This window comes from Manis pentadactyla, chromosome 9 (assembly GCF_030020395.1).
Source record: "Manis pentadactyla isolate mManPen7 chromosome 9, mManPen7.hap1, whole genome shotgun sequence".
Taxonomy (NCBI): Eukaryota; Metazoa; Chordata; class Mammalia; order Pholidota; family Manidae; genus Manis; species Manis pentadactyla.
Genome location: NC_080027.1, coordinates 18,862,080 through 18,889,589, shown reverse-complemented (window position 1 = coordinate 18,889,589; position 27,510 = coordinate 18,862,080). Strand labels below are relative to the sequence as shown.

Genomic DNA, 27,510 nt, shown 5'->3' with positions numbered 1-27,510 from the left:
TCCTTCCCATCCGGGTTTACGGGAACTCACACCAGCGATCAATCATCCTTAATTTGTAACAGGGCAGTGTCCTGGGCCAGCCAATAGCTAAGACCGACCCCCCCACCCGCCCCCACGCACACCCCACCCTCCCTGATCCTGTGGGACTCTCCCCTCAGTCTGCACTGAAGCTGCCCAGCGACCAGGAGTTTGGAGCAGGTTTGGTGCTGAGTTGGGGGAACGAGGCCGGAGGTGTGGGGGCTCCTCTCCTTTCCCTCCCCAGTTCCCGGCCCCCTTTCCTCTCCGCAGTCTCTGTAGGCTTGCGCCCCCAGAGGACCTCTGGCTCCCCTCCCGGGCTCCCCCCCCAGGGCTGCTGTCCCCAGCCCACCCTGACCTCCCCGCCTCCCCCTGCCTCCGGCCTCATTGTCTGGCTGAAGCAGGACCCCCCGGGATGGAACAGATGGACAGAGACCCGGGCCTGGGGGGAGAAGAGGGGCCAGCCGGTGCCGGGAAGGAGCAGCGGTTCGGGGAAAACAAACAGAGGGAGGAGCCCGGGAGAAGGTGGCCCGCGAGGGAGGAGGAGGGAACTGGCTGCGAGGGGCTCGGCCGGGAACGGAATGGGGGCGGGGCACCGGGCCGGCCTGGCCCCGACGCTGGCTGCTCCGCAGGTCCTGGCTGACGCCGCCGCCCCGATGGCCTCCAGGCTCACCCCGCTGGCCCTCCTCCTGCTGCTGCTGCTGGCTGGGGTGAGTGCCCCTTCGTGGGAAGGGGAGGCTGAGGGTTAACCCTTCGGGGCCCAGAGAACCAGGCGAGCGCCTCCTGGCACCAGCCATCGCGACCCCTGCTGCGAGCCGCCTGTCCCGACAAAGTGGAGACTAAAGCAGAGGAGTCAGAGCGGGCAGCAGAGACAGCGCTTTGTGGTACCAAAGCCGGGGGCTGTGTGGAAACCTGAGCTGTGCCCTGGGGGCTTGGCTGCCGAGACGCGGCACCCCCGCGTGGGGCCGGCGAAGGCGGGAGGGGTGGCGGCAGACACATCTGGGTCTGGGCGGCGCCTCAGCAGGAGAGGCCCCAGAGGTCTGGGAGGTCGGGGCTGACGGACAGCCCAGGAGAAGGCGGATGCTTACCCTGGCACCTGTGTGTGGAAGGTGGCATTGGCGGTGCCCTCTGAGATGCAGCTGGTGGTGGGGTAGGAGCAAGGGGTCTGGAAGCAGAGACCCAGGTTTGGCTTCGTTTTTTCTCCGGCTTCTGTGAGACCCTGGGTTAGTCACTTAACATGTCTGAGCATTCGTTTCTTTGTATCAGTGCAATAGGATAAAAGAAGCTTTCTCACCCCAGGAGCCATGGACAGGGGGCTGGATTATCCACTGCTATGAGGGGCCGGCCTGTGCATCCTGGGATGTATCCATGGCCTCCACCCAGTAGATGCCCAGTAGCACCTGTGCCCCCCCCCCCAATTCCTTTCCCTTTCTTATGATAACCAAAAATGCCTCGGACATTGCCAAATGTCCCCTGGGCCTCAAAGTCGTCTGACTGAGAGCTACTGCCCTGTGTTATTTTTCCTCCCCTCTTTCCTTTCTCCTTTCTCCCTCTTTCCATTTTCCTCTCCCTTCCCTTCCTCCCACCCTCCCCCTTCCTTATTTCCTTCCTTCCTTCTTTTCTTCCTTTCTTCTGGAATGCTGGTTGATTTCAGTATCCACTGATGGGTTGCAACCCATAATTTGAAAAACCACAGGTAACATAGATTAATGGCAATTGATACTCAGCTCCCAAGTCTAGGGAACAGCTTCCTATAGAGCAATAATTGCTCAGAGGTTAGAGTTTTTGCCTCCTCCCCATCTGAAGGGAATAACCTGCCCCCATCCCACGCCTGCACCGCTCCCTCTCTGAGGGAGTTAGTGGTCTTGGCTCCAGGGCAGACCCCTCACCCACCAGCCTTCCCCAGGAATTATTTTCCACATCCCCACATTCTCTTCCTGCTTTGAGTGTTTGAGGGGACTGTGGTCAAAGTCAGAAAAATGAAACTCGGTTTCTTGACCCACAGGATGGAGCCTCCTCCTCAGAGCTGCATGGTACCAACCACAGCTCCACAGATCCAGAGCGCTTGCAAGAGGAAGGAAAAGAGAGCATCTCAGAGGGAGATAAACCCAAGAATCTATCTGTTCAAAGCACCATGGACTCCCCCAACTTGCTGGAAATTAACTCAACCATAATAGCCAATTCCTCTCTTGAATCCACGCAGCCCACGACTCAGTCCAGCCAGCCAACCACCCAGCCCACTACTGAGCCCTTATGCCCAGGACCCGTCACCTCCTGCTCTGACTTGGAGAGTCAGGTGGCAGAGGCCCAGCTGGGGGAGGCTCTGATGGATTTCTCTGTGAAGCTCTACCATGCCTTCTCCCAGATGAAGAAGGCTGAGACCAACATGGCCTTTTCCCCATTCAGCATCGCCAGCCTCCTCACGCAGGTCCTGCTTGGTAAGAGCCTGACTGAGTTCTTCCCAGGTTGTATGTTGGACACTCCCATGAAGGTCCCCAACCCATACCAAGCCTTGCCTCAGAAGGAAGCTGGAAAAAGGGGCTACATTTGCAGGGCAGGGGGTGAATCTTTTCATGTATGTACTTTGATTTAGTCCTTCATTTAACAGTGACTTAATAGGCATTATTGGTTTTAAAACCCAATGATGGTTAAGATATATTTACCCAAAAAATTAAGCAGATAGCCCAGTGCCTGACTTGGTGGGAGGTCAAAAAATGTTAACCCCTCTGTCTTCCTGAGTGATTATTGTCAAGTCCCCTCGGGTAATTAGCATAAGAATGACACAGACAAGTTGTTAGAAACAATTTTTCACTCCAAGGGGAAATTCCAGGAAGGTTACTAGAGATAATAGAGTCAGCATATGAGAACTTTTATCTGGGGTCCCAGAATCCTAACATCCCTGGCCTCTACCCACTAGATGCTAACAGCACCCATCCCAGTTATGATCATCTAAATGTCTCCAGACATTGCCCCATGTCCCTTTTGGAGGCACATTTATATTGATTGGTTTTGGTTAATTTCTTTACTGCCCAAAAGATACGGCTTGAATCCTGTCTCTGTCCTCTATTTACTAACTCTGCGATTTTAAATTGAGTAGATTACCTAATCTCTTAAACTTCCTTATCTGTATAATGGGAATAGTAATTTTCCTTATGTGAAAATGTTGGTGTGAAGATTCAATGAGGTAATATGGGAGGAAAACTTTTGGTGCCTGGAACCAAATAAATGCTCTAGTGCACACAGAAGATAGGTACAATAAAAATATAAATCCTGGATAATGGAAAGAGTATTGAATATCTTTCCTATTCTATAATTTTCTGATGTCTCCTCTTAACGGTGACCTAGTGTCTCTGACAATAGGGTGAACCTTTGTAAACCCAAACCAACAAAAGAACAGTTAATGTGGGACAGGCCGTGATTGAACCAGGCTTTATAGGACAAGTGGGATTAACATAGGTTAGAAAAGTGGGAAAGGAAGGTGTTCAAAGCTCTGGAAAAGCCTAGCTGGAATTCATAACTCCCCCACCCCTTTCTTTCTTACATGTACTGTCTTCCAAAACGTCAATTCTGGCTCTGATAATACCTGCCCTTTGTTGTAGGGGCTGGAGACAACACCAGGAAGAACCTGGAGAGCGTCCTGTCCTACCCCGAGGACTTTGCCTGTGTCCACCAGGCCCTGAAGGCCTTCTCGTCCAAAGGCTTCACCTCGGTCTCTCAGATCTTCCACAGCCCAGGTGAGTGCCTGTGGAGGGGCAGCAGCTACTGAGTAGGGTTCTGAGGACTGTGAAGGGGACCTTGCCCTGGGGAGAAAGTGTTCAGAAGGAATGTTAGAGACAGAACCTCTGGGACGGAGTGCACAGCCCTGACGTCTCATCAGCATGGTCAGGTGGCTCCAGGGCCTGAATGGTTCCCCTGGTGAGACCTTGGGCAAGTCCTTTGTATTCATCAGCTCTGGGTAGACCAAGAATGTCCTTCTACATTCATTAATAGACAGGGTTAGAGAGCTCTAGACATAATAAAATAGACAAAAAATAGTTGTTAATCTGGGTTGGGGAGGCTTGGGACTCTGATTCTTTGTACTTTTGTGTTACACGAATTTGTGGTCATTTACACATGTTACATTTGTAAGTGGGTAATAAGCAATAAGCCTCCAAAATGATCCCAATTTTCAGATTTTGTTGCCCTGAGCCCTAAGGTTCTGCAGAGCCGCTTCAGGATTCAGGGTGGCAGTGGGCCACCACGGAGGCAGGGTGAGGAGGGGGTACCACTCCTGGGACAGTGGCAGGAGCCGGCTGGGCTCTGAGCTCCACCCGGCCTCAGCTGGAGGCCTTTCATATTGTGGGCTTCAGACATGACTTTATTTGAAAACAGTTCTGCTGCTGAAAAAGCTTTGAAAACTACAGATCTCATCTGACCTCACCCCCACTCCTTTTAGTAAAGGGAAGATTTTTTTCCTGTCTTTTTTTTTTTATACTTGAAAGCAATATTCACTGTAGAAAACTGAGGAAATACAGAGAAGCAAAAGAAAGAAAACTCCCCTATCACCCCATTATTTTTTCAAAAAACCTTTTTAGAGATGGAAAAATATGGTTCAGAGGTGTTCAAGAAATACTGCGTTTACTTACTTGCTATAAATCAACTTTATCCTCTGTTTTGCTAGGTGGAAAACATACCTGCCTTTAATATTATCTGATTTGTCCAGGAAAATTTTTCTCTTTCTAACACTATTTTCTTTAGTGGACTTGGGCTTTGGAGAGGAAAGACCAGGAAATCTTGTCCCAAACTTCCACTGAGGCTGGGAGGCAGAGTCTGTTCCCTACTGAATCTGGGGAGAAAAGAGGGAAAATACAGGCCACTGGAAGTTCATGTCTCAAAGACTTGTCTTGCTAAGCCATAGTCACATGGCAAGTAGCTACAGCAAGGGCCTAGGATGAGTTCTGCTGTCATTTAGGGTTTACCTTCTTTGGGCCTCATTTGCCACATCTGTAAGAGGAGTGGACTAGACCCCAGTTCCAATCTGCTGTGTTTGTTGCAGTGAGCAAAAAGTGATGGGAAACACACCCCCTCTCAAAGCCTTCCCTTGGCAGGGGAGAGGGAGTTCTGGGGCTTAAACCACCCTCTCTTGACCTGACCCTGCCTGCAGACTTGGCCATAAGGGACGCCTTTGTGAACGCCTCTCAGAGCCTGTACGGTGGCATCCCCAGAGTCCTGGGAAATGACAGTAATGTCAACCTGGAGCTCATCAACAGCTGGGTGGCAGAGAAGACCCACCACAAGATCACCCAGCTGCTAGACAGCCTGCCGTCCGACACTCGCCTCGTCCTCCTCAATGCTATCTACCTGAGTGGTAAGGGGTCTTCCCTTCCTGAGTCCTTCCTCCCCTCCTGGCTTCAAAGCCCATCCATCCCCAACCTCCACAACTGGACCCCATTGTGCCTGTCCCTTCCCTTACTCACAGGGCTTTTAGGTCTTCTTCATCCTCTTTCCACCTGCCTTAGAGTAACCTCCCACTCTCCTCCCTCTAGCCAAGTGGAAGACAGCCTTTAAACACCAAAAAACCCAGTTGGAGCCCTTTTACTTAAAGTCCTCTGTGATTAAAGTGCACATGATGAATAGCAAGAAGTACCCTGTGGCCCATTTTACTGACTCGACTTTGAAGGCCAAGGTGAGCTCTTGGCCCTTCCCACTCCTGTCTCAGAGCCTCTTGCATGTCCTGATTTCTTTTCTGCTACAGCCCCATCGATTTGGGGTACCCCCCTTACTAATTCATCTGTACTCCTTCTGTCTGTATTTCCACCCTATCTTTTCTCCTTTTCCCCTCTCCAGCCTTGGCCTGGGGCAGGCACTGTATATTTAGGCTGGGAAGCAGGATTCTAAAGGTTCTTCATTCATCTCTCCTGCATCAAATGACAAAAAGTAAGTCATGTTCCTATTTTGTGCATCTGTTTCTCCTTCCAGTCAACCCACCAGGAGACCCTGGTGGCTTAGTAAGGTCTGTGTGTATGTGTGTACCTGTGGAAAGCATGCATATGTGTGTGTTCACAAGTGTAGGGCTAGCCATGCATGCATAAATGTGGTGCTATGTGCATGGCTTAAGTTCCTTAGCAGAAATTGAACCATATAATTTCAATGGATAGGGCAGGAGGGAAGAAAGAATATGGAGCCCAGGGGATTCTAGCTAGTAAAGTTATCTCATGCCCAATGACCGGCTATATCTGCCTCACACAGACCTATGAGGGAGAAGACAATAGGAGACACCCAATGACTTAATGCCAGATGAAGAAGTTCAGGATCTGTTCTGGAACATGCTAGGCTTGTCTCCACCTTGAGGGCTTTCCTTAGCTTCTTCATCTGCCTGGAACCTTCTTCACTCACATTTGCACATAACTTGTTCCTTCTGCTCATCCAGGTGTCAACTCAGAGGTCACCTTGGTGGAGACTTCCCCTTCCCTAGAGTAGCCCCTTCCTCCACCTGGAACATGGCCCTGTTTTATTATATTCATGGTACTATCACTATCAGAAATTATGTTGTTTATTTGCTTATTTTATTACACATTATCTATCATCCTGAGATACAGTCTCTCTCTTTGAGAACAGAGACCGTATCTGTAGTGTTGCCTGCAACATACCCAGGGCCTTGACCAGTGTAGTATAATGCAATAAAATATAATAAGCACTCATTATATGTTTGTTGGATAAATGAATGTGTTCAATGGAAGGTGCTAAAGGGAACAACTCACTTGGTATGAGTGGCTAGGAAGGCTTCATGGAAGAGGTGACTTTCGGCCACTCTTAACCATTCATGCACTTTTCTACCCATTCATCCATCCCTATCTAATGCATAACTATTAAACCAAATAAGAATTGCATGTAAAAGGCAGAGAAGCATGAATATTATGGCATGTCCATACTAATTCAGAGTATGTGAAGTTTTTTTTAATACCAAAAGAGTAGTAGTTTTGTGCATAAAGAATACTATTTACAGTTCCTTGGGTTTTAAACAAATATTTGATTTAATGTATTAATGTCACAAAATCAAAATCAAAGTCTTAAACCTTTTCATATAAGCTGAATTTGCTACATTACTTAAATAATGTAATATATTTTTATTTATATAATTTTTGCATATAATTTTATTATATATTATATATTTATATAAAAACACTAATTTTCATTTGTTCTTGAAGCCATGTTGAACAATTTAAACTCCTTTAAACCATTTGTTCGTTCCATTTACAGACATGGTTTATCAATATTTCCATAAGCATTTCAAGCTTATGGGTATACTTGGCTTTATAAATATATTTTATAAATATAATACACTTGATTTTCTTTTTAAGCATATCAAGGGTAGAATTACAACCCTGCTTGGCCATGTCTTCTAGTACCTAAAGCCCACTGTGAACTGAAAATTAAATTTGGAGAGTAAAATCAACTTCCAGTCAACATCTCAACATCATTCTCAAACTTAGTGAAATTGTCCTGTATCTTTTTGCTTAAAAGCATGTCTAATGCTCTTAAAAATTATAAACGCTATTTTAAATAAACACAGATTCTCTTGAACGTATCACCTGGTGTTAACACTGTGGAGTTGGTTTACTTTGTCATTCCCATTCTAAAGTCTAAATGTTCCTGGGAATTAAAAGTATTTACCTGACTTTGGGGGTTAGATTTACCAACTCAGGTATGCTGAGGTTCTGGCTTGAAAATTCAAGAACTACCACATGATAATCTTTTGGTCAGAGACAAGAGACTGCCAGACAAGGAGAGCCTATTAGGGGCCTATGTCAGCAGGGATCCTATGTCCGTGCTCTATGTTTGATAGCCTGCTTCTTCTGAGGCCATGTTTTCACATTCCAACAACTGATCCATTTCAGTTAATTTTTTTACTGCAGCTGAATTCTGTATTCCAAATTCTTGTCCCTCTTTCAGCCTCAACCATAGTGCCATTTTAATGGTAGTCTTTTATATCCTATTAGATTCAGCCTTGCCGCTGTTGACATTTGGGTCAGATAACTTTTTGTTATGGAGTGCTGTTCTGGGCATTGTGTAGGGCTGGTGTCATCCCTGCCTTCTAAACCACTAGATGCCAGTAGAACTGTGGGCCCCCCACCCTCCCAGCTTGTGACAATCAAAATGTCTTCATTCACTGCCAAATGCCTACTGGGGGCAAATGCACTCCTATACTAGATCCGTGGGTCCTGCAGTTGTCTCATACTTTTGTCTGGCCACCATGTAGAGGTCCTTCTAATGACAAACTGGAAGGATAGGCTAGGATCAGCTTGTGCACAATCTTGAATACCACACTAAGATTTATACTTAATCTCATAGATGGCAAAGAGCCACCAAAAGTCTTTACAAGGACTGACCTGATAACTCTGGTGGTACGTTATGCATGTAAAGTATGCATATACTTTATTCATAACACACTTGAGAGAAAGGAAACAGGGCTCCAAGATCAAGTCTCCTACCCCTTTTCACATACCAGTCAGTCGTAGTCGGGGTGTGGTCCTTGACCCATGTGATCAGAAACTCGTGCTCATTCCTCCAGATCTCACCAGCACAGGCTTGGGCAAGCACCATTCACCCCGCTGGCATCCCCAGTGGATGGCAAAGCCTGGGAGCCTATGCCTGGCTACTGCTTGTTGAAATAGTACAGGCTAATGCAGTGGACTGAAGATAAGCCCTAGGACACGGAGGGTGGGAGTCAGGAGAGAGCGAACGTAGGAAGGCTGAGAAGATGCATCTCCTGTTCTTCAGGTGGGACAGCTGCAGCTTTCCCACAACCTGAGCTTGGTGATCCTGATGCCCCAGACCGTAAAGCAGAGCCTGGAAGACATGGAACAGGCTCTTGACCCCACCGTCTTCAAGGCCATCATGAAGAAGCTGGAGTTGGCCAAGTTCCAGCCCACTCTCCTGATGATGCCCCGCATCAAGGTGAAGAGCAACCAGGACTTGCTGGCAATCATGGAGAAACTAGGTAAGCCCCAGAAGCTTGGGGTTGCTCCTAGGCCATCCAAGCAAAAAGCTAAGGAGGGGGGTGTCCCTAAAATTCTCTTTGCACCCTAGCGTGTTTTTCGCATCCATGGTCTGAGGTTGTCTCTCAATCCTGTGAGGCAGAGGAGCAGGTGCTGTTATCCCATTGGATCGTTGAGGAAATTGAGACTCAGATGGTTTACATGACTTATCTAACATCCTGTGAGCTAGTTAGACGTGAGCCAGAACACAAACCCAGGTTTTCCTTGACTGTTTCCACTATGGTTCACCGTGACATAAACTCTGGGAAGGTAACAGAGACATTGCGTAACACTCAGCCAACCAGTGAAATGTGCAAAAAGCTATCTGGGTAAGAGGGTCTGGGAGGCTTTTGAGTTTAGGAGAGGCAATAGAGGCACTATTTCCTAACCTTTGGCCTCACTTCCTGACCTTTGATCTCACATCCGGATACATTGCTTCATTTTCTGTTACAGAAGTTGACATCCTAATAGATGGTCTTATTTCCTACTAAATGACATCATACCCTTGTATATGACCTCATTTGATAACATCACCTCTTTCTGATATATTACCTCACTTCCAAGGTCCTTGTTGACAAGGAAGCAATGACATCATTTTTCAGGGTTTCTGGGGGGTCGGGCCTCGGCCTCTCACCTCCTCAGAGATATTGGTGGTTGGCGTAAAGATGGGCCCACTGTTGGAGGATCCCACGAACTGCACCAATTTGACATGCCAGGGAAAAAGAGGAAGAAAGTACTGACACATGGGACAGGGCAGGAAATCCAGGACAGAAGGCTGCAGCAGCTGAGGCTTTCATGCAGCGATTTGACTCAATGTTTCTCTCTGGTTATGCCCTAGACTTCTTTGACTTCACTTACGACCTCAACCTGTGCGGGCTGACGGAGGACCCAGACCTGCAGGTGTCTGCAATGCAGCACCAGACCGTGCTGGAGCTGACAGAGTCTGGCGTGGAGGCAGCCGCAGCCTCAGCTGTCTCCGTGGCGCGCAATTTGCTGCTCTTTGAAGTACAGCAGCCCTTCCTCTTCCTGCTCTGGGACCAGCAGCACAGGTTCCCTGTGTTCATGGGGCGGGTGTATGACCCGAGGGCCTGAGATGTGCGGGAGGCCAGCCCAGGGGAGCCCCACTGCTCAGCCTCAGCTCTCCCTGGCACAGTCCTGCGGCCACCTGCCTGGACTTGGCTCCGGTCGCCCCCTGCCTCAGGTGACCTCTGCCCTCCACCTGAAGGGCTCCCTCAGGGTCTGGTGAAGAGACCTGCTTTTGTCATCCCTTGCCTGTGGCTCTCCAAATCACTTTTTGCAGCTTTCTCTGGTTCACGTTCACCAGACTCTACAAATAAAACCTGGCAGACCATGATTTCCTCTCTCATTTGCCTTTCAGTGTTACAGGACAAGGGCTACCATGGCTCCTGTATCAGCTAACTATTGCTGTGTAACAAATCAGTCCAAATTCAGTGGCTTAAAATAGCAACCATTTATTATTTCACATGGATCTTGGAGTTGGCTGAGTGGTCTTGCTGGTCTGGGCTCAGCCAGGCTGATCTTCCCTAGGCCTGCTCATGCATCTGTCATAGCTGATGGGATGGTTGGGGGATGTCCTCAGCTGGGACACTTGGCTCTTCCCTGCATGTCTCCTGCATCCTTCCAGCAGGTACCTGCAGTGACATTTACTGAGCATCTGCCCCACATGAAGATTTGATTTTCTAACAGCGTCTCAGCTTAGGTTGAGCTGGTCCTGGAGAATTTCTGCAAGGGGGTGACTTCCGTAAGGCCATCAAAGCCACCAGAATATATCTCTACTCACATCACTGCTGTCCCCTGTTCCAGGGACTTAGGCCACCTGCAGAATCTGGCTTCCCCATCTGCCTCACTGAATACCCTGGTGATGAGAAACTGAGGCATGGGGGGCAATGTAACTGACCCAGCTGGGTATGGCAGCCAGGCTCACAGCTCTCAGCCCTTTGAGCTGCTCCCTTTTTCTATGGCCCTGGATCTAGGGGTACCAAGCTCAGGGCTGAATGCAGGATGAGAAGTGACCAAAACTTCCAGTAAGCATTGGCAGGACTGGCACTTGATGGATTCTGATCACCAAGCAGGTTCATTCGCAAAAGCATAAACTTTGGTCACTGCACCCCTAGTTCATGCATGTTCTGGTTGGGGCCAGGGATTTCTGAAAGAGGGAGGAAGAAGATGGGGAGATTCATGGTTTATCCCCTTCCCTGCCGGTTCATCTACTACGGCTTGCTTCCTGCTCTCAGACTGTGCTTGAGGACCTGGCTCCCGATGTGGCTGTTTCTGAAACAAAACCTCAGGATGCCAGATCCAAGGTGAGAGGAGTTCCTTGCAGCTCAGTCTCCCAGCCAAGACTGAGAACCAGACAGGAGTCACCCAGACTTGATTTGGCATCTCTGTGGGCATGGAGGGATCACTACTTCACAACAAGCTTGATTTGCAGAGTGACCTCTACATGGCCATCCCTTCTCAGGGCCCCCACATCAATCTCAGGCTACTGGGAAGATGCCAAACTCCTGTCTGGGCTGCTCCCATACTGATTCTTATGTGAGGAACTGTGGAAAGCAAAGGTACCTCCCAGATTCAGGAAAATTCCCCCCTCCTTTAGGAAATCCTGACTTGATAAAGATGGTGCTAGGCACCAATCTGAAATGTGAACTTTCAGAACATAGAAAGTGATTCTGCCCCATGGACATGGTACTTGGCAATTTTTTTTTTTTGACCTTCCACACCCTGCTGAGAACCAGGTATTACCCTGTTTGTGAGATAAGGAAGCTAAAACTAAGGTTAAGGAACTATCTAAAGGTCACACAGCTGTAAATTGAGCCCACAGGTGTCTGAATTCAAATATGCTAAGTGGTTTATTTGGCCAGGCTTATTTCCTTTCTTTCCAAACTAGACTATAAATCAGATCCATGTTTTCTTATGCTCTGCACCATGTGCCTCCACCAAGTCTATCAAAGTATCTTACACTAAAAAAAAAAAAAAAAAAGGAAAAACAGGAAATCTATTGAATGAATAAATCACATCCAAGTAGTGGGCAAAAGGTTTTTATTCATCTGGTGGAAAGTGTAGAAAATCTGGAAGTGAAGAGAATTTGAATATTTTCTGTTTTGAGGCTTTTCTTGTAGGAGGGTGCATGTCAACTTGTTTGGTTTGTTTATTTAAAACAAACATTTATTTAGCTGGTGAGTCCTTGAGTCAATGTCAGCCTGTCAGGTTTAGGGTGTGGCCTTGGTTATATGCCTGATGCAGTCAGCTGGTGGGTTAGCTGGAGGGTCTGATGAGGTTTGGCTTTGCTGAGCTTGTAACATGTCTTGGCGGAAGTGAATCAACTGACCGACTCTGCTCCATTTGGTCTCTCATCTACCAGGAGGCTAGTCTGGTCTTCTTCACATGGAGGTTGCAGAAGTCTATAACTGAGCAAAGGCACGCAAGGCCTCATGGTTCTGACACCAGAAAGGACTATCATATCACTTCTGACTCATTTTGGCCAAAGCAAGTCACCAGAGCAGCTCAGAATCAAAGCGTAAGGAAGAAGTCTCATTTATTAAGGAAAAGACCTGCAAAGTCACTCTGCAAGCAGCATGGATATCAGGCAGCATGAATAATTGTGGCCACTTTTCCAATCTACCATAGTGGTCTTCTGTATTTATAGAGAATCTATATTGAGCAACTTTCCCAAGCAACTTGCTGCTCTCAGATTTTCCTTAGAGAATCAAGGGATTTTGTCTATATCATATTAATATTAGAAATGGTTTATTACTTGAAGTTTCAAGTCACTTGCATATAATTTTACTCTTCTGCTTCCTCTGTGGCATACTTACCAACCCCTGGCTCCTTCACTGTCCTGTGTCGCTTTTGAGAAACACAGAAGGTTATACAGTTATAGACACACACACACCTAAAACCCACCCCACCTCACGCCCTGCCCTGCGGTCCTACTGTGGGATAGACAAGGTTCTGTATGTTGGCCAACCTAGTTCCAGTGATCTGCTTCCCGTCCCCAACAACAGTTTCTGAAAGAAAGCAGAAGCGTTGATATGGTTGCATTGCAGTTATCCCTTTCTGCCACATGGGGTCACTGTTGAGACTATCCTGCATAGCCTTTTGGCCACGTAATTTCCCAAGGTTCCAGATTCTTAAACAGCCAATACGGGGGGATTTAAACTTTAGTTCTAAGGTGTACGGTTTCCACTTGTTCAACTACTCTTTGCCCAAGATGGATACCTCCAGGTCCCTAAAAACCCTAAGGGCCAGATGGATAACTACAATAGCCCAACAAATACCTAATACCCACTGACCACTTTACAAGCTCTCAGGTGCTAAGAATTTTCCACCGATTCTGTAATTTCATTTAAGGAGAGATCATAAACCTTATGAAAAGGATATGTTAACCGAAGCCGTCGGAACGTTCAAGACTTACATAACTTGACAGTATGTTTTCCAGAAGAATAATGATAAGAGGTAGGGAGAGGACTGTTCAGTCACTGCAGATTATTTTTTCCTTCATGATACTTTTTATTCACTAAACACTAAAGTCTATAATGTGTCACAGAATGACACTGCTTGGCATGTCATGAGAGATCTTTGAGCTTTTTCATAGTGTCTTATCATATCTAACTTCCATTACAAAGTTACTGATTTTAGAGAGCATCTTTTGGCACTAATGCCAGCGCTTAATGACTCTGAGATAATATCATTCTAGGATACAGAAAATATTTTAAATGATAGTGCTGAATATTAATATAGCAGCACATTAGTCATTAGTGTCACTGTCAGAAGGTATGATGTGCATAAACAGCTTGATTTGCAAAATCTGAGCATTGATCTTAGTTATTTACTTTGCCAGCTCAAATGACGATCTCATGTTGCAATAGTTGTAAACACAGTCTACAACCCACTTAGCTTACCAATTCTAAATGATGTAACCTGGGTGACTTTTTAGGGGGATTTGCAGTTTTCCAAATTTACGTAATGCAGATTTACATAATATATGGTAGCACCACACCATTATTATCCCCTTTTTGCAGATGAGAAATGAAGCAATTAATCTACTCCTTCAAGGTCTCATAGCTGATGAACTGTGGAGCTGGGAGTATAGACCCCAGTGCTTAGTAACCCAGATTCCATTTCTTTCAAGGTAATTTTATCTTAGGGAACTTACTGGTATTCCTTGTCCTAAACCTTGGTTGAAAGTATACTCATCCATCCCAAAAGTTCTCCACAATTTTGAATCTTAGAAAGAATTGTTGGGGAAATAAGAATTCCCCTTATCTCAGAAAAAAACATATGCAAATTAGGATACGTCCTTTCTCCTGACCTGCTTTGTCTACCAGGGACCTCAGGGAGGGGCAGCTTCCATAGCAGCATGGATGCTTCTGTTACTTTCTCCCTCAGGACAGGAGCTGCCCACCCTTCGGATAACTAAGAGAAACTAATCAAGTACTTTCTTGAAACTGAAAGTCCGCTTCAAGTGACTCAGCCAAAAGTCTAGCAGTTTATGTATTCTTCTCAATGCATATTTAATCTTTGTCTTGACTGGAAACCTAACACCCCTGCACACTCACATGCATGAAAGTACACGCCAACATACATAGGTACATGCATGTACACACAATCACTGATGCAAGCATCACAAATACATGCACACCAGTTTCTGGAAGTCTGTGCCAGAAAACTGGGGTAAACTTTCCATCCAGCACAGAGAATGGCTTCCCAGGCATGGAGGAGCAGGGAACACTCCCCCATGGGAAGAATCTCAGAGCCAGTCAGCACTAATTGCAAGCCATGGAATAGGCTCATCCATCATCCCGGAGTGACAGGCAGGCTGTGCAGCCCGCCTCCTGGCCTCCCAGCCCCCTCCCCCATTCCACTTCGTTTCTCCTTGAGTGACCGCAGAATGGCTCCATGGAGTAGAAAATGTCTTCACCAAGTGTCCAGTCCTCTCCAAAATCATAAATATGGGCATGCCCTAGCTCAGCTTCAGCCTTCTGCTCTTCTGTCCATACACTCTGAGAACTCAGGGGAAGCTCCCCTACTCTCTTCCATGCACTACCCCCCTTTCAAACAGGCTTTTACCATGTGTTGTCCCACGTTGGGCTTCATTTTCAGTATTTCATTGAAACTTTGCAACAATCCTGTAACTTGGTATTGTTCTGCCAGATTTTCAAATGAAGAAATGGAGCTTCTAAGAAATGATGTGCTCAGGGTCACCCAGCTGGGAAGGCGAAGACTGTATTCAAACCAGTCAGCTATTTGCATGTCCCAGGGTCCCTGTGTTTCTCCCTCCACACCCCACCTCAGTGCGAGTGGCTCCCCAACTCACTGGCTCAGGGTTGAAGAGCTGACTTGTTACAGCCCCACTGGCAGTTTTCCTCCTCTTCTCTCTCAAACCAGCCCAAGAGCCAAAGTCTGAAGGAGTCCCATGGGGCTGGGGGAGAACAAATACCAGCCCCCAGGGCCAAAGGTCAGGAGCTGAGCAGAAAATGTGGTGCAACGGGGCCAGACAGGGTGAGATGAGCAGGGTGCTGGATGACGGCTTCACTCCCCACTGAGTTGGTGTGGTCACAGCTTGCCTGATGGTTAGCTGACTCCAGGACACAGCGTCAGAGCCAACCTGTTCTGCTGCCACAGCCAGGCCGTGAGGCCTGGATTCCCAGGCCCTGGTCAGCTAGCTGTGCTTCGTGGGGACAGAGCACCTGCAGGTGCCTCTGGGGCCGGGGCGGTGTGGGCCTTGTTGGGAAAGTCTGCTCCTCGGTGGGCACTATTTTGAAAGTCTCCTAGAAGACAGGGACTATGTCTTTTTGTCATTATCCTCAGCTTCAAGCACAGAGCCTGGCACCTACAGAGTTGGCACTCAGTACATACTGGCTGAAAAGAAATTAAGCAGCAAAAAAAAAAAAGCCTTTCTGAAGCCTGTTCACCTATTTAAATGCTGCCATTCTTCCGAGTCCAAAGCAAACCCCCATGCTCCACAATGATCTCTGCTCTTCCCAGCCAATAGCAGCCCCCACCTCCAAACACCATGCTGAACATACACTGCTTTGTACAACCTGTAACATGCTCATGAGTATTTATTTACCTTTTCCCCCAACTACTAGGAAGCTCCTTGGAAATCTGATTCAGACTGTGTTTTTCTGGCACTATCTATGCCTATAAATGCACAGCAAATGTTTGGACTCAACGTGTATGATTTCCATGTTTGGGCAAAGATTTCATAATGATGACATTAATGTTACTATTTTCTGTGTCTCTTCAGGAAGCCATTGGAAGGAGGAATACCAAAGCATACCTCCTCATAGTTATTTTCAGCTAGGATTTTGCCTTACAAGCCATCTCTCAACCAGGAAATTGCACATCTGTGTTTGGGTGGTCTTTCCTCCTCGCGGCTGCCCTTTGATCCTTGGGGTCCAAATTAGGACTCTATGGATGGATGGCTACAGTCAGAATGGGGGTGGGGGCTGGGGGTGTGGTTCTGTGCCCTTCGTGAAGGTAAACATCTAGAGTCTGGAATTTTAGCTGCTCTGGGATTAAATAGTGTGACAGGGCTGCAGATTGTTTCCTTACCTATTTAAAAGGGCCACCTAAAGAGAACCTGTGCTCTGTTATTGTCCTGGGGGGCCTTTTCCCTTTCCCCTTAATTGATACGTAATTTCCATTGTTCATTCACCTTGTTTGTTTCCACTGAGATGTTTAACCTAACAAGTACTTACGTGCAGAAAAATGCAGGCAAACCATGAAGGGCCCCCCCAAGGGAAAGAAAGGAGAGAACTGGTTTCTGATACTAACTAGTCTCTGATAAAAAGCACCATTCTTGCAGCATTATTCACAATAGCCAAGAGGTGAAAGCAACCTAAATGTCCACGAGGTGAAGAATGTGTGGGTAAAGATAATGGAATGGAATATACTTCAGCCTTAAAAATGGAATATTCTTCAGCCTTAAAAATGGATGGAAATCCTGCAATGTGCTATAACATGGGTGAACTTGAGGGTGTTACATTAAGTGAAACAAACTAGTCATAGAAAAGATAAATACTGTATGGTTTCTCTTATATGAAGTATCTAAATAGTCAAGTAGACTATTATTAGAAAGTAGAATGGTGGCTGCCAGGGGCTGGACGGACGTCGTTGTCTGATGGGTGTATAGTTTCAGTTTCGCAAGGTAAAAAAGTTCTAAAGCTCTGTTGCATAATACTGTACATATAGTTAACACTGCAGTAAGCTAAAAATTATTAAAAGGGTAAATTTAATATTAATTTTTTTTACCACAGTGACAAAAAAGCACTATACATGGCAACAACTCCATCTTAGGGATTTCCCACTAGTGAAATATTCACTACAACCTTGCCCAATGGGCATTGTGTTTAATAAAAGGAGGAAAGGAAAGGTCCAGAGATGTACTGAAACTCATGGCCACCCGACTCCAGCGGCCGGCCTTTCTAACCATGCCTCTGTGACATCTTTCATCCTCAGTGGGACTGAACTGGTGACCATCACTCCATCAGTAAGAACAGTGAGTGGGGCATGAGTTCGGAGAGGTTTTGCAAGGCTAGACTTTCACTGCCACTCCACCTCCATAGCCTTATTGACATATCAACAGTCTCCTCCAGTATGTTCCCCACTTTTTTCTTTATAATAGAATACCTGATTTTTAGCTGGTTGGTTAGTTGGGCCACTGAAATAAAGACTTCCTCCCCTGAAGCTAGCTGTGGACGTGTGACTTAAGTTCTGGCTTATGGGATGTAAGCAGAAGTATCATAGGTAACTTCTGGGAGATGTCATTAAAAGAGGGGCATGCCCTTCAATCCTTTTTCCTCCCTTCTGCTGGCTGGAATAAAACATGATGGCTGGAGCTTGAGTGGACACTGTGGATCATGAAGTAGAATCGAATCTTAGCTGACAACCCAAACCATAGCACGTTAATGCCAATGCATGAGGGTCTTGCACACAGAAAATGCCTCTGATTTATCAATGCCACATTTGTCAGACATGGGAGCAGTCTGAAGTCATCCCATTGGTGCTGACATGCCTAGTAAGACCTAGTCCTTCAGTGTGTATGGTTGGATGAAATCACACATTCATAAGAAGCCAAGATCAGTGACTTCTCCCATTTTTCCATTCATTCATTCATTCATTCATTCAATAAGTATGAACTGAGTGCCTACCATGTGCTAGGCACTGTTTGGGCTTTGGACATACAATGTTAATGACAAACAGAGTCCCTGTACCCCTAGAACATGAATTTTTTATGGATTGATAATGTCTTCCTTCCATTTCCCACCATGTGATATGAACTGTCCCAAACTATGTAAAGGGTGTGTGGGGAGGACTGAAATGTGGGAGGAAGTTTGAAATATGGCCAAATAGGAGCAATCTTCTCTTGCCCAGATTTCCTTAGAATGTCCATTATGGGGGGACATAGGAAATATTCCCACCCTGGCTTGTGCTGGGGGTTGGCATTGGGTCAGAGCTACAGTATGAAATCAATAAGCTCACCTTAGAATTCACCAAATGGGCTAGTTCTGTAAGTTTCTCTGGGGTCCCAAAGGGCCCCAGCTACCAAAAAGGATCCTAGCAGCAGACTGGCAAAGTGGTTCACCAGTGGAATCTGTACTTTCTAAACTAGTGACTGAAGTTCCCATACTTTCAGGGTCCATTAAAATGGAAAGTTTTAAAATCAGAACTCTCCTCAACTACAGACTTGGAGCATATGACATTGTATCATATTAGTAAAACCCATCACCCTAAAACCCTTTTGCTGTTAGAAATTAATAAATCTAGCAGTTCACTGCAGCACTATTCACAATAGTCAAGATGTGGAAACAACCTAAATGTCCATCGACAGATGACTAAAGAAAATACGGTGTGTGCCTGCAAAGAAATGGAGTATTATTCAACCTTAAAAAAGAAGGAAATTCTGCCATATGCAACAACATGGGTGAGCCTTGAAGACATTATTCAAAACAATCAAGCTCTTAGAATCAAAGAGTGGAATGGTGGTTGCCAAGGGCTGGAGGGAGGGGGAAATGGAGAATTACTAATCAACCAGCACAAAGTTTCAGTTAATTAAGCAAGACGAGTAAATTCTAGAGATCTGCTGTACAACATAGTGCCTGTAGTCAACAATTACTATGTTGTCCACTTATAAATTTATTAGGAGGCAGCTCTCACGTTAAATGTTCTTATCACAGTAAAATAAAAATTTAAAAATAAATATAGCAGTGAATCAACAATTTATCTAGCATTAATCTAAGCGTTCTGATCGATGCTCCTGAGAAACTGTCATTCCATCTGGAGAGATGCAACATGGGAAAATGAAAGAGCATAGTTCTTAGGCAGTCTAAGAACTGTCTCGTGGGGAATCAGACAAAATCATATCATCGCACGAGGCAGAAGGTGCATCTAAAAGTCAGGTAGGAAGAAACGTTTGGAAGGTCCTGAATGCCGTGTTGAGAGGTTTAGACCTTTAAGAAGGTCTAGCCTGGAAGGAGATGAGCGGCTATGTTGTTGGGTGCACCTTAAGTAAACAGCCTCCAGAGAGTTCATGGAAACGTACACCAAACCACAAAATGCAGATTCTTCTAAAAAGAGTTACACTTGGTTTTCATCATTTTTTGAAAAAAAAAAAGGGGTCCATGACCCAGTAAAGATTAGGAAGCCTTGTCCAAGCAGCAGAGAGCCAGCACAATTCGGGGGACAGACGAATATTCTGAGGTTTGTGTTGCGGATTCGAAGTCTGATGGAGCAGAGTTTGGAAAGGAGGTTGGTTGTTCAGAGGATGATGTAAAACCTCAATGTGGTCGTAAGCTGGCTGGGGAATGGAGGGCACAGAACAAGTCTAAGGTATAACGCCCAGGATTTAGGTCAATTTGGATGAAGGTGGTACAGGGAAAGAAAGGTAAAGATTAGGATTATGAGTAGAACCCTAGGGAAAAAGACGTAAAAGAAATTGTGACCGACTTTCAATTAAAGAAATTTCTTTTCATCTGCTTTGGAGACAGAAGGAACACGTGCACAAACCCAGCCAGGGTGACTTCCAAACCACAGGCTCACTGCCAGTTTGTCAGAATTTCATTCTAGTCTATGGTCTGTTTCGATATGAGTCAGATAGACTTTGTATTCTTTACATCATGTGATTTTATATCCAGAAATTCTGTAAGATCTTAATGACTTGGGGGAAAATCTGGAGTTTTACTTGTTTACCTATATTTAAGATTATGTTTCTGTGGGTCACATCGGAGCCTCCCCCATCTTCATAAAATAAAGGTCCCTCTTATAGTTCTATAGAATCAACCTGTGTTGTACCAGCTGTTCCAGTTTCCCCAGAAGATAAGGGAGAGTAAAGATGACACCCAGGTTTTCAGCCTTAACAATTGTGCTAAGCTTTTTTAGTTGTAGGGTAGAAACTAGGAAGAGAAGCAGTTTTGTAGGGAAGGCGAAAGTTTGGTAATTAAATTGCATTTAGGCAAACTGAATGCAAGGTGTCTCTGAGACAGTTTATCAGCTGGGAACCTTTTGGCTGTAGGTGACAGAATACAACTGAAACCTATATAAGTAAAAGAGGGAATGTCTTGGCTTACAGAACTAAAACCTCGAGAGGTTCTGCTGGAGGCACAGCTGTATCAGGTTCTCAAATGATGATAGCAGGCATCTGTCTCTCCCCATCTCTTGCCTTCTTTTTCTCTATTATGTTTTCATTTTGGGCAGATTGAGGGCAGATTATGCTCCACATGGCAGCAGTTAGGGCCATCAGAAGTTTCCAGCTTACCTTCTCCTCCCAGCATAACCACCCATCTGGTGGCAATGCCACCTTTTCCAAAAGTTTCAGCAAACATATCAGGCCTGATTCTGAGGGTCTCTGATCGGATACCCATCTTTGAATCACTTATTATGATTTAACTGGTGATATCAGCTGTGGTTGACAGCCTCTAAGTTGGCCCTCTGATCTCACTTCCTAGCATTTACATCCGGTATAATCCCTTCCTCTCGAATAACTTCCCTCTGATGACTAGAATATAGCAATGCTGAGGAGTTGTCACCTCTGTGACTAGGTTACCAAAGATGGTGATTTCCTACTAGCAGCCTTCCTCTCTTGCTGGCTTTGATTATGCACAGTGACCTGTTGAAGGCACCCACATTGCAGGGAACTGAGGGTAAACGCCAGCCAACAGCCGCGGAAGAAATGAGGTCCGCAAGCTGAATCCTGCCAGCCGCTAGGAACATGACCTTGGAGGCATCTCCTTCCCCACTGATCCTTCAGATGAGACCCCAGCCCTGTGTGACCCTTTGATTGCAGTTTTATGAGCGATCATGATCAGAGACCCAACCAAGCCTGGCCCAGGCCCCCAACCCACAGAAACCGAGAAAATAAATATATGTTGTCTTAAGCCACTCAATTTCAGGCTAATTTGTTTCACAGCAATAGACAACTAATAGACCTGGTTCGTGTGACTGCCTGGGAGGGGCCGATGAGGTCAGCCTTATGCGAACCATGGGGACTTAAAGTGGAGGATAGAGGTCTCCTCAGAGGAAAGCTAAGGTGTTGTTACCAGAAAGGGGATGGAATCTGGATAGGCAAAAGCACCAGCTGTCTACCTCACACATACTTAGGAATATAAGGAAAGAGCTGGAAACACACCTGGAGATACAGATTTGGCAGTGATTCAGGTATAGGCGACTGTTGAGACTGTAAGAATGGATGAAACTGCCCCCAAAGAGAGAAGGGCCAAGGGCAGATCTCTTGGGAATAGCAACAATTAAAGGGCAGATGGAAGAAGAGGCAAAGGGGATAAGGTGAAGGCAGAGGTATAGGAAGGCGTGTTTGAGGTTGGACAAATTCAGTTTATCTGGTCAGTTGGACCTGTATCTGAGGAGTCACAGCCTTTAGTTAGAAATCTGGGCCTTGAGTTCGAAGCTGTGCATTGGGATGCCAAAAAAGAAGTGACTGTTGGAATCAGGCATGGGGATGGTTTCGCCAGGGAGAGGGTATGGAGGGAGAAGACGGCCAAGGACAAATCCTTGCAGAATGTGTATTTTTAAGAAGCAGGGTGATGGAAGAGGACCCTTGGGAAGGGACCTGAGATGGATAGCTGGAGAGATAGATGGTAATCAAAGAGAATAGTCTCCCAGAAGCCATGGGCACGTGAGGATTGATACAATCAACAGAGGCAAATGCTAAAGAGAGGTTGTGTGTGATGAGAACTGAGAAAAGAATGGTGGACCTGTAGTGAAGAGGTCATTGGTGGTCCTAGAGGGAACTGATCCAATGGAAATTAGGGGCAGAAGCCAGACTGCATGGATTAAGAATGGGTGGGACAGGAAGGAGAGATGTAGTAAGCAGATCAGCACCATGAGAAGTTTCATGGCAGGTTATGGGAAAACGAGCATACGTGTAGGCTGGGAGGAAAAGTCTGGGCTGTGTCCAGCACTCCCAGCGCAGGGTAATTTCAGCTGCCTTTCTTGAAGTCTGATACACCTTTCTAAAATAACAGGGTCCAAAATGGCCCACAGATTAGGTGTTGGCAAACTTCTGTTGTAAAGAGCCTGTTAGTAAATATACTTGGCTCTGCTGGCCATATGGTCTCTGTTGCAGCTACTCAACTCTGCCATTGTGGCGTGAAAGCAGCCGTAGACAACGTGACAAGAGTAGCTAGAGGAGCATGCTGTGTTCTACACACAGGCAGAGGGTAGGATTTGGCCTAGGGGATGTAGTTTGCTGGCCCTTGCTCTAGACTCCTGGAAAGGGATTGGAAATGCAATAAATGGGCAATTGATGAAGCAAGAATAGGATCAGCACCTCAGGGAAATGGGCTTGCCCAGAAAGAAGGTTCTTGCTGACTTCAGTCAGTGCAGTCTGACTTCCTCTTTGTGGGTCTGCCTTGTACGCCTTAACTGTGAGCACCTGGGAACCAGGAATGTTTCCCAGCAGTGATTCCAGAGCCTGCACAAAAAGTGCTCAGACACATAAATGGTTGAGAGAGGCACGATAGTAAAGATGCAGAGGCACCTTATTGTGACAGGAGAGGAAACTGAAGAGGCTCAGTGAACTAGGACTCATGTGATTAGCAACCAAGTAACCTCCACTGATGTTTAAGAAGGGAGGCAACTCCGCCAACATGTCAGATTCAGTCCTTCCAAGTCCAAACCATCGGGGCAGATGGTTTCCCATTCCACAACGATAGAATTCTCGGTGCACCACACAGAGATCTGGGGAGGACTCTGGGGATTAGGGAGGAGGGCAAAGGGGCACCTCTGGAATGGTCCTGGACTTGCTGTGAGGACAGCAGGAAGGGAGGCTGCTACAAAGCCCAGGCACATTCTGGAACTCCCAGAAGAGGAGGGAAGGACATGGAGATGGGGTTGGGTGGCTGGGAGCCAAATGGCTCCTGGGTACATTTTTTTTTTTTTTTTTTTTTTTTTTAGATAATTATTTTTTATTGAAGGGTAGTTGACACACAGTATTACATTACATTAGTTTCAGGTGTACAACACAGTGATTCAACATTTATATACATGATAATTCTAAGTACCAGCTATCACCATACCAAGTTGTTACAATATTTTGACTATATTCCTTATGCTATACATTACATCCCGGTTGCTTATTTATTTTACAATTGGAAGTGTGTACTTTTTCTTGGTTGTTGTTGTTAGGGCATCTCTCATTTTTATTGATCAAATGGTTGTTAACAACAATAAAATTCTGTATAGGGGAGTCAATGCTCAATGCACAATCATTAATCCACCCCAAGCCTAATTTTCGTCAGTCTCCAATCTTCTGAAGCATAACGAACAAGTTCTTACATGGAGAACAAATTCTTACATAGTGAATAAGTTACATGGTGAACAGCACAAGGGCAGTCATCACAGAAACTTTTGGTTTTGCTCATGCATTATGAACTATAAACAGTCAGTTCAAATATGAATACACATTTGATTTTTATACTTGATTTATATGTGGATACCACATTTCTCTCTTTATTATTTTTAATAAGATGCTGAGGTGGTAGGTAGATACAACATAAAGGTAGAAAACATAGTTTAGTGTTGTAAGAGAGCAAATGTAGATGATCAGGTGTGTGCCTGTAGACTATGTGTTAATCCAAGCTAGACAAGGGCAATAAAACATCCACATATGCAGAAGATTTCTCTCAGAACAGGGGGGGTGAGGTTCTAAGCCTCACCTCTGTTGATCCCCAATTTCTCACCTGATGACCCCCCAGCGACTGTGCCTGTCTTAGGTTGTTCCTCCCTTGAGGAATCTTACCCGTCTCTGGCTAACCAGTCATCTTCCGGGGCCACACAGGGAAATGTTAAGTTGGTAAGTGAGAGAGAAGCCTTATTGTTTGAAATGGTTAGCTTTTTATTTCTTTGCATATTTATGCCCTGTGGCTTCTATGCCCAGCATTTGTCTTGAGGTATCTTTACCACTTGGAGGAGTTATGATACTCGGTAAATTTGATATGAGGCACGAATTCTATTTAAGAATTCGTTGTAATTAGGAAGGAAGAAGAAAAGCTATAGAAGTAGCAGGCGGGAGAAAACATGGGAAGATTGATTATTTCTTTGACATATCTTCTTGTAGAGTAACTTCAGCATGTATATATTTTAAGCTACTACTTAAATTGCGCACACACATTAACATAATAGGAGTATAGTTACATAACCAAAGCATACCTGTAATTACCAGCCATCTCCAGTGAAACCAAGAAAACCAGTTAGGCACCCTAGGCATTTGTGAAAACTTATCAATGATATGATGGTTATTATCTAACTGAATTTGAATAGTTTGAGAAAAATCAGACAAATTAAAACAACCCATTCCTGGGCACTGTTCACATCCCATATGTTCTTTTAACAGTAAATAGTCTGTAGTTGTAAGATTTTGGAGCGCTACAATTTGCACTTCTCCTAATTCTTGGTTGAGTTCCAACAGTATAGATCCAGTCAAATTTGTTGTTTTACTGTATGCACAGGCCAGCTTAGATATCTCCTTCATTCCCATGGCAAGTGCTCCTGGGTACATTTTTTTTACACTCCTGTAACAGGTTGAACCATGCCTGGCTGCTCCTGGTGTCCATTTTTTAGTCTTTCCTGAGAAAGGATGGAGCCAAACAAGGGCTTGGAAGGTGCCAAATGAAAAAGGAAGCCTCCATGCAGCTCATACCTGAGCCCGGGGAGCCCAGAGACCAGAGACTGAGCTGAGAGGGGACCAACGTGAGTCCATCCACTTACGGGGAACTGGAGTCCACTCCGCCCTAGGAAGGATGCTTGTGAACACAGGAAGGGAGCCAGCAGAGGAAGGCAGAAGCTGCACAGGGCTGAGGGCGGAGGCTCCCGGGTAGGTGGACGAATAGGTGGAGAGCGTTTCTTGGCCAGGGAGTTGGAGAGGTGGTGGGGGGAAGGGAGGGTAAGAGCATCTTCAAGAAAAATGATGTCATTGGAGCCAACCAGAGGTTAGAGGGGCATGTTTAAGACCCCTATGATCTGTTCCAACCTGCCTTTCTATCCATGCTATCCCCTTTCATACATCCTAGATCTCCACTGAATTTCCAACTCATTCCAAACACATCCTACCATTTCCCCACCTTTCAGCCTTTGTGTTATTTCCTCTCCTTGGCATTTCCTTGTCCTCCGTCCTCCCATCTTCTTGTCTTTAAATTTCTTTCTGTTCTTCAGGTCTTAAGATGCTACTTCTTCCAGGAAGCCTTCTTAGATTTCATTCTCCCTTGGGAGCAATCCTTCCCTCCTCTAAATCTCTGATCTGCCTGTTACCAGAGAAGTCATTTAGCAGTTTTCACCTGGTAGTAAAGGAGTATTGAGGACAGAGGCCCTTCCCCAGGCACTTCTGTGTCTTCCCCTCTCCTGCAGCATCTGTTGTCCCAGGTGGAGGCCCTCTGGAAGAGGGGTGGACAAATACTGTACAAGCTCGGACTAGTCCAGCAGTCCCCTTTCCCAGTTCCTGAGGCAATTCCCTCTGCGGGTTGAGGGCTCTGTATGCACCAGTCTGGGCCTGCAGCTACTGAATCCTGGATAGTATCTGTACCCGTTTTACCCCAGAAGCCCCAGCCGGTTGCTATTCTGCTTCCTGGACAGCCCAAGGATGAATCCAGGCCCACTGTACTCCTGCTCCATAGCTTTCTTTCTTCATGATGGGGGATGCCATGATGGGGTCTCTCAACTGCACTGATTGAGGAGTGGGCTCTGTGTGGCCCACTTCTTGTAACCCTGGCATACCCAGGAGTCTATGTGGCCCTCCCATGGAGCTGGCAGTCCCTTGGTGTCAGCCATACTGTTGATTTCCACCCCAGTTCCCATTTGTCATGGGTCAGAAAAGTACATTTATTCAATTAACTTAATGATGTACGTGGGGGAGGGGGGTGCTGCAGAGCTCCAAAGAGATATACTAAGTTTACGGATGCATGTTAACTTGTAAGTAAACATAACCCGCTGCTTGCCCTCGGGCAAGTGACAGGCCCTACCCTCACCCGCATCAACACCTTGGTTTCCATCCTTGAAAAAGTAAGAAGGTTAGGCAAACTGTAAATGCCCTGCTAGTCCGAATCTTCCATTGTGTTGTGGGTGTGTGCCTCTCAGGTCCCTTGTCAGAACAGGGATTGACAGTCATGAGGAGAGGATTCTTGCCAAAGGTGGCAGGGGCTTGAACCGTTTCCTTGGCACTGATGTCCTGACTGATTGGCAGTTTGGCTCTGGATGATATTGTATCTGAGGAAGAAGAGAAGGATTTTATTTTCCCCCCAGAAGAATCATAGGATGTCATTCACCAGCTAGGCCACAAGGATTCTAGGCCTGCACCATCCATATGGTAGCCACTAGCTACATGTGACTATTTAAAAGTAAATGTAAAAGCCAGGTCCTCAGTCACAGTAGCCACATCTCAAGTACTCAAAAGGCCACATGTGTCTGGTGGCTACTATATTAGGTGACACAGATTTACAACATTTCCGTCTTCACATAGAAACGTCTATAGGCCAGGGCGCTCCTCCACCAATCTATTGAAAATGAGGAAACTGAGGCTGAGAGGGGACATGACCTGGCCAAGCATGACCCGGGCAGATCTGGGCCTAGAACAAAGGCAGCCCACTCCCAGGCCCGACTCACTGCCATACTCCCTGCTGCCTGCTTCCTCCATGCCTCTCTGGGATCCTCCACCCAGGAGCCCCAGTGGGCCCAGCATGTGGGTCAGGCGGCTGGGCAGGTCCTAGGGGAGATTTGCGACTGAGCAGAGCTCCAGATGCTGCACATTCCTGGTGGGGTCAGACCTGCCCCGCAGCACTCAGGGAATCAGCCTCTCAAAAGAGTCCCAGATCTTCTTTAGGGAGCTGCCCTCTTCCTGCCCAGCCCAGGGTGGTCTGGTTGGTTCAGGAGCGCTCGGATCGCGGTGGGGGAAGCTAAAAGGCTGCGCGGGCTCGCTCCTGGAGAGGTACTGCTGGTCAAGGAGGGGTTG

General features: G+C 46.3%; 1 protein-coding gene across 2 annotated transcripts; it reads left to right on the top strand.

Moving 5' to 3' along the window:
- Positions 1-93: 93 nt before the first annotated feature.
- On the top strand, positions 94-10,386 carry SERPING1 (serpin family G member 1). Of its 2 annotated transcripts, none has more exons than XM_036880361.2 (8): positions 94-198; positions 648-725; positions 2,021-2,453; positions 3,615-3,749; positions 5,159-5,362; positions 5,541-5,680; positions 8,776-8,995; positions 9,871-10,386. In XM_036880361.2, exons 2-8 carry the CDS (start codon positions 672-674, stop codon positions 10,122-10,124), a joined length of 1,440 nt encoding a protein of 479 aa, XP_036736256.2. In that variant the 5' UTR covers positions 94-198; positions 648-671; the 3' UTR covers positions 10,125-10,386. The 2 variants fall into 2 exon arrangements, with proteins under 2 accessions (XP_036736256.2, XP_036736257.2); XM_036880362.2 differs by having other exon boundaries at positions 155-231.
- Positions 10,387-27,510: the final 17,124 nt, after the last annotated feature.